This window comes from Hemitrygon akajei, chromosome 7, assembly GCF_048418815.1.
Source record: "Hemitrygon akajei chromosome 7, sHemAka1.3, whole genome shotgun sequence".
In the NCBI taxonomy this organism is placed as follows: Eukaryota; Metazoa; Chordata; class Chondrichthyes; order Myliobatiformes; family Dasyatidae; genus Hemitrygon; species Hemitrygon akajei.
Window position 1 is genome coordinate 96,580,020 of NC_133130.1, and position 18,013 is coordinate 96,598,032.

Sequence of the window (18,013 nt, forward strand, 5' to 3'; positions counted from 1 at the left end):
GAACACCACCAGAGGGAGGACCTTCATTGCTGCTGCAAATGCCAGCAGCATAACAGGTAGTAAGCATTCAATTGTTGGTGACCTTGATCATACTCAAGTCATTTTTAAAATACTTTACTCTTTAAAAAAGATCCAGAGAAACAGTTTCTCTCTCCCCCCCACCCAAAAAGCATGAGTAATGGAAGTAGTGTGGGGAATCTCAATATAGAAAACACTGAGATTCTCTTACTGTAACTGCTTTCATTCATGAGAACATAATTGTCAGTTAGTTGTTTGATGGAATTGCAAGACATTCCTAGAAAAAAAAGTATTAATTGAAATCAATATTCTTAACCAGACAACATAACTATCAATAGAATATCAGAACTACTTTGGCTAATTAGTCAAAATAAAAGCCAAAGCGGGGCTACTGCAGGGTAGACATTCAGCAGTGCTCTGTAGAGTCAAGCTGGGCCACTCCAGATTAACCATGCTCCAAATGCAGTCCTCCTGACCCTCAACATAGGAAACCAGCACTTAAATATGAGCAAACTAAAGGTGTAAAGCCCACATTGTGTAGATATCTATCCACATCTTCTCACAACATCAATGTCATCAATGTTTTGTATCAGATATAAAAAGGGAGCGTCTGGAGTAAGAGGAAGAAAAAAAAATCAGAATAATAAAGATTAGTTAGGTTAACTAATCTGACAAGTTAGTCACAAATTTGAGTTTAGAACTTTTATTAAGATGAATCACAGATATTTGAAATAATTGTTTAATGATATCTGAAACACAGCAAGGAATTAAACACATGGAAATAAGCTGTAAATATACCAGAGTTCAGGTATAGTGTTCAAAAGTCACTATTTGGGCACTTCAGCAGTACAAAGAATTCTCCTGATCACAGCGACATGTAGTTTATGTTAAAACAAATCTTGCAAACTACATTTCCAAAAAAAAATCCTGCTTTTATCACTGTTTAAGTGCCTTAAATAGATATGCCACAAGTGGTTGCTCATCACTTGCATAGTTCTAAAATACAAGGTCACTTGCATAAACATTAAGTTCTAATAACTCATTGACTGCAAAAAAACCTAACAAAGGAACAAACTTTGTTAACTGTTTTAACTTTTACATCGATACAATTCAGAAAGTTACAATAAGCTGAAAGTATCTTCCACTTACAAGTGCAAGTCTGACACTAAAGACCTATATTTTCTCTCCTTCAATTTGGAAATGGTATGCAAGCTGACCTATAGCATCAATTCCAAATTTTCTTCAGACTGTGTCTTCATGCATGAGACATAGTGGAAAAGCAGAGCTTCAAAGTGTAAGGGTACGGGCCATCTGAAAAAAAAAAGGTTTTAGCCATTTTTCTCCAATTTTTAAAAAAAAATTTTTAAAAACACATGCACTGATCCTGCAAATTGCATTTACTTTCAAACCTGTCAAATTCTTTGTAAATTGTCAGCACTAATCCAAGTCAAATATCTTAATGTGAACATACAGCCTTGTGGTGTAGTAATCCAAACTGAGTATTTCAGAGGTCATCTTGGACTCAAATTTCATATAGTGAATTAAACTGAAAACAGTCCAACTTTCTATAATTTAGCTAGTGTCAAATCCCAGCTGCAAAATCAAAACAGCAGTATACTGGAAGTGTTTTTGCTGATTAGAAAACAATCACTCTTAACATACATATTTTCTCCACACTAAACTCATTACCTGCTCAAAGCATCTTGACAAGAGAAATAAAAATTATTAGGGGAATTAGGACAAGCTAGAATCATGTCTTATGGTCTCAAATGGCAACTAAATCTTTCAATTATGGATACATTTATAGTTGTACATGTAGCTGGAAACCACTTCCAGTATAAATATTCTTTCTGCACTTGCACTGCAATAAATTAACCCCAATGGCCAGGTCAATGGCAGTTGAATTTTAATAGAAAATCAGAAACATAGCACCAGCTCTAACTCACTAATAAGGTAAAGTATTGTTAAAATGTGACATCACTATACATCCCCATTATCATTTAATTCTTAGTGTCACCAATCACCCATATCTTTTCAAAATTCTTGACATCCTTCAGCCCTTTTATTGGTAACTCCAAATATCCACACCTTAAGAGAATCTCACCTTGGTTTGAAAAGGTTACCTTGTTACCCCAAAGAGGTTTAAGTTTTCTAGCCAGGGAAAGCATATTAGTTACCATTGTCAAACCTTACAAAAATACTCTATAAGATTTTCTGCACCAGCTGTTTGGCCAATTGTTTCTCCATTTCTGTAGATGGAGGAATAGGCCAAACAGCTAGTGCTGACTCTGAAAAAACTAAGCAGCTAGTTTCACGTTCCACTCTCAAGGCTTAGTTTATCATTAGTCGTTGCAGAATTATAAACTTTCCCTTTCAAAAGCAGCAAGAGAGATGAAAATTCTTGCCAATTATCATTCAAATTTTAAAATTAAACCCTGACAGTCCCATCTATAAACAGGAGTACTCACTTGTGTTTTTCATCTGGTAGTGATTCAGTACTGTCAGTGCTTCTACTGCATCATTTTTGGATTCCCACTCCAACAGGCCAGATAAACTCCTGTCAGCTGGAAGGAGACAGATTGTTAAAAGACATCTTACAAATCAGTTTTACATTTACTGAGCATCCATTAGAGACACAGGACCAGTCAGGTTACAATATCACATGGCTGATAGCAACTGAGTATGTGAGGTGAGCACAACCTTATCCCCAGACTCTTACTGACCAACTAAAAAGAGATGGTATTAGTGATAGTGAACATTATTAAAAGTTACAAAGGGGTAGGTGGGGAAGGGGTCTTGATCTGCTGAATAGGTGATCTGAGGAATGGCAAATGGAGTTTAATTCAGTTAAGTCGAAGGCATTGCTTTCTGGAAAGTCAAATCAAGGTTAAGATTTTCACAGGACTGTTGTAGAATAGCGACACATTAAAAGTTCAGGTACATGGCTTCCTGAAAATAGAGTCACAAGTAGACAGATCTTGAAGGCTTTTGGCACACTGGCCTTCAGTCTGGACAATAAGTATAGAAGTTGACAGGTACAAGACATTTGTGAGGCAAATTTCTGTCACCAAGGAAATGCCATTAAACTGGAAAAGTGAAGGAAGGATTTACGAAGATATTATGGGCACTCAAGGGAAAGGGAGTTATAGGGAAAGGTTAGTCAGACTAGGATTTCCTACCATCCTCTGCCTCCTCAGAGTGCAGGAGACTGAGGGGTGATCTTAGGGTGTACAAACTGAGGGGCATAAACAGGGTGAATGCAGTCTCTCCTCCCCCCCCCCCCCCCCCCACAGGTTTATGATGAGAGCAAAATTTAATAGGAACTAAAAACAGAGGGTGGTACATATGTGGAACGAGCTACCAGAGGAAGTAGAGGTGGGCACAATAGTAACAGCTGGACAGGTACATGGATCGGTAAGGTTTAGGGGTTCCTGGGCCCAACAGAGGCAAATTTCCTTTGCTTGGCAGTGCATTGAGGTCAGCACAGTTGGGCTAAAGTACATTTCCATACTGTACAACTACAAAGAAAGGTGCCCAGCCAGTTCTCTTTCCAGTTCTAACTTAAAACCAGCAGGAAAATCCTTTGTTCCACTTATTCCATGTTGTTTCTCAGCTTAATGCACATTGATTTTAAAATTAAATCTATGGCACAGGTAAAATTAGGCTTTCAAATCAGAAATATGGAATTGGCCAGTAATTTTTAGTTTAAGACTGCTTCAGAAGCCACTTGCATGTGCTTATTACTTACATTTTCCAGTAAACATCTTGACAGTTTTAAAAGGCTTCAGTTCACACTCTTCACAAACCTATAAAAACATCAGACACGTTTAAGTTAAAGCACTCCTGTACAAGGAAAATGTGACAAACCACAGCCATAGGGCAATTCTAATTAGATAACTTGCAAGCCACTGAGTTTCTAAAATTCTCAGACTGGGAATTCAATTTGCAATAATGTTGGCACCCAGTCTACAGTACAATAATTCTTTTCTTCTTCCCACCCCCCCTCCCCCCACAATCAAAACCAACCAAACCAGAATCCACTGTCACATTCAGCACAACACACACAAAATGCTGGAGGAACTCAGCAGGCCAGGCAGCATTTATGGAAAAAAAGTACAGTGAATGTTTCAAGCCAAGACCCTTCAGCAGGGCTGGAGAAAAAAGCGGAGCAGATTTAAAAGGCGGTTCCCCCCCACGGGAGAAGGGGAGAGAGAACCACCAGGTGAGAGGTGAAACCTGGAGTAGGGATGAAGTAAAGAACTGGTCATGCCATCAGGTTGGAGGCTACCCAGACTGAATACAAGGCGTTCGGAATGGGAACTAAAAAACATTTTTTTTTAATGGGTGGGCACTGGGAAGTCCTGTTTGTTCTGGCAGAGTGTAGATGCTCAGTGAAGCGGTCTCCCAATCTACGTCAGGTCTCACTGATGTACAGGAGATGAAAACAAGAGAACCCAACATAGTACCGTAGATGCCGGATTATAAGCCGCTACTTTTTTCCCACGCTTTGAACAGCTTTGAACACTGCGGCCTTTACTACGGTGCGGCTAATGCATGATTTTTTTTCATGCCGCCAAAAACATTTTGCCTCGTAACAGTAGACCAATAAAATTGATGAGTAGTTCACAGAGGTCCAATGAAATTGTACGATAAATCAAACGCACTTTCACAATTAAATTATTGTAAATCAGTCATTTGTACTCACCCTCATCAACATGGAAAACACTCGAAGAAAAGCATTGTGCTGCCTTTATGGCAGTTATTTAGTTTATAATATTTTCACTTAGTAATTCATTTGTTAATATTTTCTAGTTAAAGTTAGAAGTGTTTTAAGTATATTTGTTTTCTGTACTACATCCCGGGAGGCTATGACGTCACATGCGGTTTCGCCGCGTCTTGTGGGAAAATACCGGTTTGCGATAAACGGAAAGGTGGGGGGGAGCGCATTAGACCCGAGCGAAAACGCTGCAAACATATGATGCAGCTTTTAAGTTAAAGGCGATCAATGCCATTAGGCTTTACAATTCTACCGCCAGGACTTAAGAACTCTTTAAAAGTTATTATTAATGCTTTTTGAGATAGTGATTTAGATGCATATCATATTTTTTACTGAGTTAAGTATTGTATGTAATTAGTTTTGCTACAACAAGTGTATGGGACATTGGAAAAAAAGTTGAATTTCCCCATGGGGATGAATAAAGTATCTATCTATCTATCTAACTTTTCCTGGTAGGCTGCAGTATATATTTTTTTACCAGTCGTTAGGAGATATTGGAATGTTGTTCGTGCACTGTTCAGTAAAAAAGTATACGCAACGTAATTTGTGTGTTACCGATACGTATGTATATTTAAAAGTAGCCGTGTTACAGGCACGGTTCGAAAAAAAGCATTTGCAATATGTATTTGTTTATGTTACCATACGGATTTAATTAAAAGTTAAAAAATCCTCACGTGTAATATCTTTCTGTGTAAATATCTCATATTACAACGTGGGACACCTGCGGCTTAAAATCCGGTGCGGCTTGTACAAGTACAAAATTGATTTTCTTTCTAAAATTAGAGCCTGCGGCTTTTAATCAGGTGCGCTCTGTAGTACAGAATCTACGGTAAATGACCCCAACAAACTCACAGGTGAAGTGTCACCTCACCTAGGAGGACTGTTTAGGGCCCTGGATGGTACTGAGGGAGGTGGCGTAGGGGCAAGTGTACCACTTGTTCTGCTTGTAAGGATATGTGCAAGGAGGGAGATCAGTGGGGAGAGACAAATGGACAATGGAGTCGTGTAGATTCCTGCAGAAGTTTGGGGGGGGGGGGGGCGGTGTTCGGTCATGGAATCCTTTGGGAGGTGGTGGAAGTTTTGGAGAATTATGTGCTGGACATGGAGGCTGGTGGGGTGGTATATTCAGGACAGTGTTTTACAGAATTCAGATGCAATAATTTGTAGTGAATAGTTCAAACACCTCCAAACAAATACAGTAGATAATTTACTGGACAAGAACTGGCATAGGCTTTGCCAGAATGGCAAAACAGAATAGTTTTAAGGGCTGGCTGACCAAAAACCCCGTTAGTCATCCACAGTACCACAGCCAGCCAAACTTTCACACATTTATCACCATTCCTAAATTTCTTTTCCCTCTGCATGGACCTCCCACAGATTTAGTTGCATAGTATGGAAACAGGTCCATTCGGCTCAATTCAGCCACGTCAACGAAAATGTTCACATACACTAATTTTATTTGCCTGAACTTTGCCCATACCTTCTAAACCTTTCCTATCCATGTGCCTGCCCAACTGACTTTAAATGTTGTCATTGCACCCACCTTTACCATCTTCTCTGACAGCTTAGTCCTATACCCACCATCTTCTGAACAACTGGCACCTCAAATTCCCTTTAATTCTTTCCCCTCACCTTAAATTTACAGCCTCCATTTAAACTGCCTTATCCTAGAAAAAAGACCATGATTATCTACTGTCTTACACCCCTCAAATTTTATACACTAACATCACCCCTTAGCTTCCTTCACTGCAGACCAAAAAAAAATTCCAGTCCAAACAATCCTTCCTTAGAGGGACTTCCAGTACAGGTAATATTCCTGTAAAACTTTTCTACACCAGCTCTAGCTTAATCACATCCTTCCAAAAAGCTAGTGACCAGATTATACACAATATTCCAAGTATGGCCTACCCAACATCCCAAATCTTGCATTCAGTGTCCTGGCCACCGAGGGGGAGCATACCGTACTTCACTTCTGTTTACTTGCATTGCTACATTTTGTTAGGTTGGATGGGGATGAAGGTGGGAATCTATGTATTTTTATCCCAAGGTCTCACTATTCAATAACACTCCAAGATTCTGTCATTCACTGTTCAAGCCCTGCTAGTTTTATTTTTCAAAATGCACCACTTAACACCCGCCTAAATTAAACATCACCAGCCATTCTTTTGCCCAGTTTCCCAGATTATCTAGATTCAGTTGTAATCTTAGCCTTCTTCATTGTCCACTATGACACAAAAATTGGAAGTATTGTCAGACTAATAATTTTACATACTTTCTCTTCCCAACAACACACGTGACAAGCAGCAATACAGGGCCCTACACCAAACCCTGCAGCACCTCACTGAAGAGCAACTTGAGGAACAAATTTTTCCATTGAGGGTGGGGGGCTACTAGGAACAAACTGCCAGAAGTTGTAGAGGCGGATACAATTACAACATTGAAAAGTATTTAGAAAAGTTCATGGATAGGAAAGATTTAGAGGGATATGGGCCAACCACAAGCAAATGGGACTATCCCAGAGCCACCTTGGTCAGCATGTATGGGCCAAGCTAAAGGGCCCATTTCCATGCAGTACTTCAGTTAAACCATGCTGACTATTCCCAATGAGTGTTTGTCTTCCCAACTTCAAATAAATTTTGACACAAAGAATCCCAAGCAGTAACTTTCCCACCTCAGTTGGCCAGCAGCAAGGCTCCTTCCTTGTTTTACACAATGTTCTATAATACACCTTGTCAAGCTTTTTTTCTGGAAAAGAAGTCCTATGTACTATGTGTTTGCCACACAAAAAAAGCCAACCCAGACAGAATCATGATCATTGCAGCGGCCATGCCAGGACTGTTTTAGGAAACTAACACAAGTACAGTTGAACTTGCTTTCACAATACACCAGCTTCAAGTTCATAATAGCCATTCAATATGAAAACAATAAAGGAGTTCCATTTGCTGTGGCATTATTGTCAAGAAAGGTTGCAGAGACCAATGACAAAAATTAGCAGCTCAAAACTGGTTACTCTTTTTTTAAAAAAAAACACCAAGAGACCTTCCGTGTATAGGGGCCTGTAAGAGCCCTCAACCCTTTGTTCATGCAAATGAATATTACAACCAAGAATTTTCATAAATTTGACTGAGAATTTGCAAATCACATGCTCTTTTCATAGTAGAGCCCAAGAATAAAAGTGTAAAGCATGCAAAACTAAACATTCAAAAACTGAAGTGTCAGTTCAAAAGTATTCATCCCTCTTTAGTTGAGCCACCTCTTGCAGGTATTACAGCCCCTATTATTTTTGGGCAAGTCTCTTAGCTTTGCACAACACGATGGAGCAAGAGTTGCCCATTCCTCCTTGCAAAATTGCTTAAGCTGTGCCAGGTTAGTTGGGGAGAGGCAGTGGACAGCAATCTTGAGGTGTTGCCAGTGATATCCGATCAAGTTAAGGTCAGGGCTCTGACTGGGCCACTCAAGGACATCAATTTTCTTCACTTGAAGCCACTCCATGGTTGCTATAGCAGTGTACTTTTAACCACTATCCTGCTAAAAGAACACCCCCCCCCCCCAGTAGTAAATCAAATCAGATTATTACTGCCCGAGAACTTTCATAGACAACCTCCTTCCCAGTTTGTTTTCTGGTAAAGGCTAGCAGGTTTTTATCTATGATCTCTGATTAAACACCATTTATCTTCCCTTCGATCCTGACCAGATTTCCAGTCTGATACCGAAAAGCATCCCCAGAGCATTATGCTACCTCCGTCATACTTTGCAGTAGGGATGGTGTTACCTGGTTGGTGTGCAATATCAAATTTACACCACATATACCTCTTAGTGTTGAGGCTAACAAATTCCACTTTAGTCTCATCTGACCAGAAGACCTTCTTCCATATCTTTACAGTATCTAAGTGACACTTTGCAAAGTCTTGACACATTTGCTTTCTTTTTTTAAAAAAAAAACCAGGGCTTCTTCCTTGGATGTGTCAACACTGCCCAAAACCACTAACCAAGAATGCATCAATTTCTTATCTGGTGCCCAAATTGGTTATCCACTCCCTCTTATCGCTAAACTTCGAGCAGGGTATAGTAGCAACAAAATAATGCAACATCTGTTGAAGTGCACTTTTAAGGGTTGGGAATAAGAGAATTCCTACTATTCCAGACCCATCAGATATCTTTACCTCTTGGAAGTATTCCTCTGTTACACATGGAGGAGCATTGAAGAAATGAAGTACATTGGAAGGGGGCTGTATCCTGTTTTTGGCTGCTTGCCCTGGATTGGTGAAGCGATTATTCCTCGAGTTGGCGAACTCTTTGTAACTATCAGTGCCATCTACCAACTCGTAAGACTGACTCGGAACAATTGATGCCTGCTTAGAGACGCTGAAGAAAGAATACAGAAAATTATAACTGTCCACTTCATGAGGACTAAAATATCACTACAGCTGTGCAAAGATCTTTAGAAACACTTACCACAAATTAATTCTCTTTCCAAACATCTCTACACCATTTAAATGAGTAATAGCTCGATCCACAGAAAATTCATCCCCCATTTCGACCATGGCGGCATCTGGCATGCTCTTCATGAACTTAACCTAAAAGCAAAGAAACTTACAGATGAAGCACATAGAGAGGACTTTTGCCAAAAAAAAAGGTACAATACCCTGATGATTAAAGAAAGAGGCTTGCTCATTTGATGCAAGAAAAAGACTCAAAGTTCTTTGCTGGAATGTTCTGCCATAATCCTCCCCAACTTGGATGAGACATTCTCAGGGCAGCAGAGATTTTTATTTTGTAAATTTTTTTTTTATTGAAGTTCATCATCAAACATTTCCATAAGATGTATTTCAGACATTGTACATATATATCATATATGTCACAAATTTCCACATAGTATTTATCTGAGGTATACATTTATAGAAGAGTGGAAAAAAACAAGCAAAAGAAAAAACTATGTACAAGTAGGGAGTGATTATTTTTTTTTAAAAACAACATATTCATTGATTTGTGAGAATAAAATCAGGCCTATGAGACATTATGTAGTTAAAACCATTTTTCCTAGTATGAATCAAATTGTCCCAGCTTATGATTAACAGATGCTGTTATCTTCTCCATTTTGTAAATGTCCATTGTAATTTCCATCCATGCATTTAAAGTTGGGCTCTCCTGTAATAACCATTTCCTAGTAAGTGCCTTTTTATCAGCCACCAACAGTATATTCATTAAATATTTATCTCTTTTCAACCATTCTTGAGGTATATATCCAAAATATATGGTCTTACTCTCTAAGGGTATTTCACATTTAAAGATGCCTTGTAGGACATTATGTATCCCCCTCCAATACTCTTTGATAACAGGGCAGTCCCAAAAAATATGATAATGATTTGCATTTTGATTTCCACAATTTCTCCAGCAAACAGGGAGATTACTATCATAATGGGATTTCTGAGAGGATGTAATAAAATATCTCATCAAGTTTTTCCATCCAAACTCCCTCCATTTCTGTGAACTGGTACACTTCCATTGATACCTCCATATAGTCCATTCTTCCTCAGATATAATTATCCCTCCTTCCTTCTCCCATTTTGTTTTAATGTATGAAGTCGAATGTGTTTTAAGATTTGACAAACCCTTATACACGCTTGAAATGATTCTACTACAGTTATCTGAATTATATGCTTTTCTAAATAGCTCTATCAAGCATGTACTTACCTTGGTTACATTTTTAAGCGTCTTATTAACATATTGTCGCATCTGTAAATACCGATTAAAAATCTTGTTTTTCTAATAAGTGTTTCTCTTTAAGCATTTCAAAACTGAACAGTGTTCCTTCTTTCATTATGTTGCAAAGAACTGTTATTCCTTTAGCTGTCCAGACCTTAAATCTAGCATCCAATTTATTTGGTGTAAAATCCGAGTCATATGCACACCATTTAAGAATTGCAGTATCTCCCTCTAGATTATATTCTTTTATAGTAGTTTTCCATATTTTAAGAGTCAATTTCACCCATGGGTTATCAATAGTATTTATGTACCTTTGCAGGTTGTTATTAGCCAGAATTGCTTGCAAGGGGATGGGAACTACCCACTCCTCGATGTTTTTCCATTGAGCATCATATGATGTTGTACTGCAAAATAATAACCTCTAAGAGAAGGTAGGCCTATTCCCCCCTTTCCTTTGCTAATTGCAAAGTTGTGAGATGAACTCCAGGCCTTTTACACCCTGCCAAATATACCTTGATAACATCTTGTTCCATTCATTGAATTGATTTTGATTAATCTCTATTGGTAGGGTCTGAAAGAGATATAACAGTCTGGGCAGTATATTCACTTTAATAGACTCAATCCTTGAACTGAGACTGAAAAAAAGGAGCAAACACGAGGAAATCTGCAGATGCTGGAAATTCAAACAACAACACACACAAAATGCTGGTAGTATAGTACTATCTTTCCTTTCGGTTAGTCCTGACGAAGGGTCTTGGCCCGAAACGTCGACAGCACTTCTCCCTATCGATGCTGCCTGGCCTGCTGTGTTCTACCAGCATTTTGTGCGTGCTGAAAAAAAGGAATCAGGTTCCATCTTGCCATATCTTCCTTAATTTTTTTTTTTTATTTTTTTTTTTTAAACATAAAGGCTAATAATTGCATTCTGATAACTTTCCCAAATCCTTTGGCATAATGATGCCCAAATATTTGAAAGCCTGCTTGCCATGCCCAAGGATATCTACTTTCAATTTCTCTTGGTGGGCTATAGTAATATGAAAGTAATTGGGTTTTATCTATGTTGATCTTGTATCCTGATAATTGACCATATTGTTCAAAGGATTGCATCAATTTAGGTAAAGAGTATGTTGGTTGCCCTAGATAGATCAAAATGTCATCTGCATAACAAGCCAATTTATGCTCTGTCCCTTTAATAGTAATTCCCCTGATATCTTCATTTTGTCTGATGTATTGAGCTAATGGTTCCAGATATAATGCGAAGAGTGGCGGTGACCATGCACAACCCTGTCTTGTGCCCCCTTCTAGGGTAAGACTATTTGATAAATATCCATTGATTTTAATCCTAGCAGTGGGGTTGTCATATAGTGTCCGTATAGTTTTAATAATTGTCTTGGAAACCAAATCTATGTAAACCTCTGTAAAGAAAATTCCAATTAACCCAATCAAATACCTTTTCAGCGTCCACGGTTATCACTATTGCTTAGATTTTATTTTTTTGTATATGATCCATAACGTGAAGTGTCCTTCGTATATTGGCTTGTGTTTGGCGTTGTCATACAAAACCTGTCTGATCGTTACGTATCAGTATGGGTAGAAACACCTCTAATCGTTTGGCCACGATGGAGGTAAATAATCTATGATCTACATTAAGTACGGATATTGGTCTAAATGACCCACAATCCATTTTATCCTTGCCTTCTTTCGGTATAGCTGAGATTATTGCTTCCTTCTAACTGGGTGGCATTTGTGCCTTTTTTAGAGCCCAGTTCAGTGTGGGGAGTAGAACAGGAATTAATTCATTTTTAAACTCTTTGTACCACTCTGCCGTATACCCATCTGATCCTGGTGACTTGTTTAATTTAAGCCTACTAATTGCAACTTTTAATTCAACTTCAGTTATGTCAGCAGTCATCGTTTAATTTGTTCTTCGCTTAAAGTGGGTAACTCTAAAGAATTCAGGAAGGTGTCAATTTGGGTTACGCTTCCCCCTGGAACTTTGGAATATAGAGTTTTGTAAAACACTTCAAACGCTTCTTGAATTTCACTTAGTTTTTTTTTTAAGTCATTTTTGTTCTTGGATCCCTAATTCTATGAATCATATTTTCTGCTATCTTTTTTTTCCCAGTTTCCACACCAGTATTTTCATAGACTTTGATCCAGTTTCATAATGTCTCTGTTTCAGAAACATTAAAATTTTCCTGATTTCTTGCATAGCCAAACTATTAATTTCATTCCTAATTTTTTTTAAAGTTCCCCAATGTATCCTGTGCCAAATTCAATGTGTTTTTTCTCTAGTTCCTTCAGCCTATTTTGTAATTCCTCTAATGTTTTATTCCTTATATGAAGATATCGCTATAATTTTCCCTCTTAAGACAGCCTTCAAGTATCCCATAAAATTGGAGGTGAAACCTCTCCATTATCATTGAATTCTAAGTAGAGACCAATTTCTTTCTTAATTTGTTCCTTAATAGTTTCCAAATAGTATTCTTTGGTTGTAGGTCAAAAATCAACAGATAAATATATAGGTGCATGGTCACTTACATCTATTGACCCAATTCCACAGGTGTTTATTTTATCTTTGTCTTTTCCAAATGCTATGAAATAGTCTATTCTTGTATATACAGAATGGGGAGCAGAATAAAGAGTGTAATCCCTTCTGTCGGGGAAAGGTCCCTGCAGATATCAATTAAACCAACATCCTCAAAAAGTATATTAACTTTCTTATGTAAGGATTTTGTTTCATAGGTTTTTCTGTTGGAAGAGTCTAACTTTGGTTGTATTTGTAAATTTAAGTCTCCCCCACATATCAGGAGACCTTCTGTTTCCACTACCATAATATCAGTAATTTTCTGAAAGAAACCAGTATCACTTCCCAGGGGTGCGTATACTGTTGGCCCTCCTTATCCGCGGGGGATTGGTTCTGGGACCCCTCGCAGATAACAAAATTCATGGATGCTCAAGTCCCTTATTCAACCCGTCTCAATCCAGTGGACCTTAGGACCCAGCGGAACCCCAGACCTTATTTAACCTGTCTCAGAGCGGTGGACATTAGGACCCGGCACCAGAGCTCTGAATGCACAATGTTTCTGTTCATGAAAATAATCACGATCACGATTGAAAATAAAGTAGAAATAATAAAGCGATTGGAAAGAGGTGAAACTCCATCGGTCATCGGAAAAACGTTAGGCTAGGTCTGTCAACGATACGAACAATTTTAAAGGATAAAGTGAGAAAGGCTCTGCCCTGATGAAAGCTGCAATTATTACTAAGCAACGCAGTGGTTTAATTATTAGGTTTTGGGGTTTTGAGTTTTTGATCCTCCACATCAACCTGGCACGGTGGAGAGCGCGCTAGGGAGCGATCTGTCCCGAGTCCCGAGAACTTCCATTCCCGAGCCTAGCGCTGAAACGTATGTTCTTAAGTGTTTTATATGCATAGAAAGGTAAAATATATACAATATACTAAGACAAACGTTTGACTGACGCTAAATAATACCGGATGTACCTGTTCCGACTTACTTAGTAAGAGAACTTCCGATTTTTTCGATTCCGATGCACGATAACCCATGCACATACTCCCGTATACTTTAAATCATCTCTAGATTACTTGTAATACCTAATACAATGTAAATGCTATGTAAAATGGTTGTTATACTGCATTGTTTAGGGAATAATGACAAGAAAAAAGTCTGTACATGCTCGAACAACAAGTGCTGGAAGAACACTTCCCGGTTTTCTCCGATCCGCGGTTGAACTCACGCATGCGGAATCTGCAGATATGGAGGGCCAACTGTATATTCAATAGAGTAACCTAATTTCCATCTATATTCCCCCTTACCAGAATATCTGCCCTCTTTATCTCCCATTTCGAATCCTTTTTCAAAATTTAGCTTACTTGAGATAAGAATAGCAACTCCTCTCCTATGTTGTGATTTATACAAGGAGAAAAACAAATTAGTGAAGCCCATTCACTTTAGTTTTCTATGCTCATTATCACTTAAATGAGTTTCCTGTAAATATACTACATGGGCTTGTTCTTTTTTCATTTTGGATAAATTCTATTACGTTTGATTGGATTTAATAGGACATTGACATTAAAAGAAATGAATTTTACTTTGTCTTTATCTGTCAATGTATCATTGAAATTAGCAGAATAAAACTTAATCGATCTACTCCCTGAACAAATAAGAATCAAGAAATGCAAATAATAACAAAAAAGGCAATGAAGGTGTGATTCCAAGGCTGAGTTCTCTGGTAGATGACCCTGGGTTGAGCTAGAGGAAACGTCTAGCTGTGGGGGATAACTCCTCCTACTTGTGAGTTGAGGGCCCCCATTACAGTATTCATAAAAGTCTGTGAACAAATCCATTAAACAGAAAAGATTTCTCTGTGTACTCCTTATATTTATTTATATATTTTAAAAATCAAGATGGCGGCGCAACACAGCTTGCAGCGGCCACTCCGGAGCTGATTATCTGTTATTTGTGAAGCAGGGTGCCGTGCGCAATCATAATCAGATGAAAAATGGACGTGGAAGCACGGAGGAACATCTGGAAAACTCCAGGAAGACCTTCTTCGTTGCTGCTGCTGCTGTTGTGACGTCGGGTCTCTGCTGGGAAGAACAGGCCCCAGTCCTCGGGGTTGCGTTGCCGATGGCCATTGGCGGGGGCATCTTAATACGCTCGGCAGAGGATGGTGCTCGAAGAAGCTGTGCCAGAGGGGATGGTCGGAGGCTCGACGGACTCTGAGTCCACTGCAGTCAGGTCGCTTTCAGTGTGTGCTGCGTCTGCAAGGCTGAGTCAAGCGGTGCCGTGGAAGTCCATAGCAGGGGTATTCCCTTCTGCCGCCTGCGTGGGATGACGAGTCTATCAGGACCCTGAGGACTTGTGGAAACTGTGTGATGGTTTCTTTTGAACTTAGTCTTTTAACATCTTTGGACTATTTTTACTGTGCCCATGGTCTGTTTTTCTTTTAATCAATTATGCTATTATTTGCACTGTTGTAATTATGCGGTTGTGTGCAGGTCTTGTAGCTTTAGTTTTTGGTCTTGTTTTGACTGGTGGGATTGGAGCTCCTTTCCGGGGAACACGCTAAGATGGTAGCGCAATATTAATACGCAGCAGCCTCTCCGGACTCTGGATTGGGGATTGCCAAACGTTATGTGGATTTTCTGGTGTAGTCTGTTTTGTCATGTGCTTTTGTGATATCATTCTGGAGGAACATTGTCTCATTTTTTAAAACTGCATTGCATTTGTGGTTTCTAAATGACAATAAGCTGAGTCTGAATATATATGCACACATATTCTCATTTTGGTGGGGAAAAAGGAGTAAGTAAGCGAATAAAGAAGAATGAGTAATATAAAATCTACATTATAATAAGTATTTCTCAAGATAGGTATATCACCGTCTACTTTTGCTCCCGTTTAGCTTCTCAACAATTTTGAAGTTAGCCAAACCTTATGGCTCTTCTGGAGGGGTTGAGGGCTGTCTTTGGAAAACTCCCAGTCTCTTCCTGATATACTTCTCTCGGTCTCCTCCCGTCTCCTGCCTTCTCAATTCTCGCACTACTTCCCAAGCGGAGCAGGATAATTCCTCTGCCAGGCTTTCCCTCGGTTTGATCACGCTGATGGGCAACCCTCTGGCCTTCAGGTCTGTAGTCGCCTCTTCCACTGTCTAATACAATTGGATCCCATTTTGATAAAACACTCGAAGTTTAGCAGGGTACAGAATTTGAAATCTAATCCTTTCTTGCTTTAGTATTCTTTACGTTTCTGCAAGACCACGGGGGGGGGGGGGGTAATCTTGGTCGAAATTATTAATTTATCGTCTAAAAACACCCTCTTCTTACCCCAGGCTCTTTGTAGAATCTTTGCCTTGGTACTGTATCGAAGGAATTTTTGAGCGTGGCTTATCTGCTCTGTCTCAGGTAGGCCTCGGGACGATCACGCAATGCGCTCTCTGAATTTCCAGCTCCATAGTCGAGGGAAGCTCCAGCGTGTCCCGCAGTAACTTTCCAACAAACTCTGTCATAGACAAACCCTCCGCTCCTTCCGGAACATTGTATATTCTGATATTTTTCCACCGTGATCTTTCCTCCAGGTCAAGCATTTTACCTTCTTATTTAATAAATATTTTTATCGTCTTACTTAGTATCCGTTCCACGTTTTGCACGCGATCTTCCACCTTCTCAATTGGACTCTGCCACCGCTATTTTTTGATTGACGTTGGTGAGCTCTGACTTAATATCATGTAGCTGCTGTTTTATATCTTTCTGGAACTCCCTTATCTCTTTCAAAATTTCAATCATATTTGCCGCTTCGCCTGAACGAGGCCCAGCGTCCACCTCGCTAGCACGCGGTCGAGTAGGAGAGCCGCTCGCTGCACTCCTCTCGGCCACAGGCTCCGCAGTGTCGCATTTTTTATTTCCATTCTTTTTCCCCATTCTTGCCCATTCTTGTATTAGTTAAAATACTTTTGAAAAATACTATATTTGATGGGCTAACAGGGCTAAATATGCGTTTTTCAGGAGGAGCTAGTGACTTAAGCTGCCATTCTCGACGTCACCGGAACCCTTGGTAGCACAGATTCTCAAGTGCAGCATCAAATTTTTGTTCACTCCATCTTGGGTGTAAACCAGGATTCCGATTTATCCCAAATGAAGCACTTCAGTGCGTTAGAAGTTCACTTACTGTTTACATATTTTAAACAAACAAGCTTCAACTTGGATTAGTGATGAAGACCAGCATTAACAACCAAGATAAAAGCAAAAGATTAAGTCTTACCTTTTCAATATTGCCATAGAGACAGAGAAGGTTGAAGACTTTTTCACAATTCATTTTGTGTGGATTAAGTCCATAAATCATTATAACTTTGCCTTGGGAAACAAAATCATAATCAGGAGCTGAGTAGAGATGCATGGACCTGTTGTTGGAAGCACGAGAATCCATTCTGTGTGCCAGTACCAAAGGGTTTGCTTGAAAACCTGTATAAAAGATTGGCATACTACTTAATGCGCAATATGTAATGCCCTTTTTTATGCAAATATTTTCCTGCAGAAAATAAGCTTTGATTTGTTCACCATAACAATCATGAAAAACAATGCCAGTGGAGCTCAGAGGTAGTGGGTAATGAGATAAAGATCACAAAGCTAGCTAATTTTAAAAAAAGCCCTGATAATTTGGTTACAAAGTAACTCACACCCATTCATGCATACAACTTATTGGCCAAAACAAGACCAGGATAAGGAGAACACACCAGTGGGGTTACTCAATGTCTGAAATTATTCCATGATTTTAGTGAAAGCAGATGGATTGTTGATAGATTTTACAGGCTTTTTGAGGAAAGCTGAGAAATTGATTGCTGTGGGTCTAGCACAAGCTATAGTACTTTCCCATTTACACACAGACACTACTGTAGAATCATGGTCAAAAATAAAGAGTGCAGACTATTGGTCAAAGTATTCAAGGCAAATCAAGGTGAATGAAGGACTGTTAGAGAAACTCCTTTGAATAAA

General features: G+C 39.1%; 1 protein-coding gene across 1 annotated transcript in view; it reads right to left on the reverse strand.

Annotated features, from left to right (window-relative positions):
• Positions 1–705: 705 nt before the first annotated feature.
• LOC140730709 (heterogeneous nuclear ribonucleoprotein L-like) overlaps positions 706–18,013 on the reverse strand; it is a 38,009-nt gene continuing 20,701 nt past the window's right edge. The window contains exons 8-13 of the mRNA XM_073051511.1: positions 17,283–17,482; positions 9,251–9,372; positions 8,959–9,160; positions 3,767–3,824; positions 2,487–2,582; positions 706–1,329 (exon numbers count right to left, since the gene is read on the reverse strand). Coding sequence (XP_072907612.1) covers positions 1,274–1,329; positions 2,487–2,582; positions 3,767–3,824; positions 8,959–9,160; positions 9,251–9,372; positions 17,283–17,482 — 734 coding nt within the window. The 3' untranslated portion in view covers positions 706–1,273. The remainder of the gene's footprint in view (positions 1,330–2,486; positions 2,583–3,766; positions 3,825–8,958; positions 9,161–9,250; positions 9,373–17,282; positions 17,483–18,013) is intronic.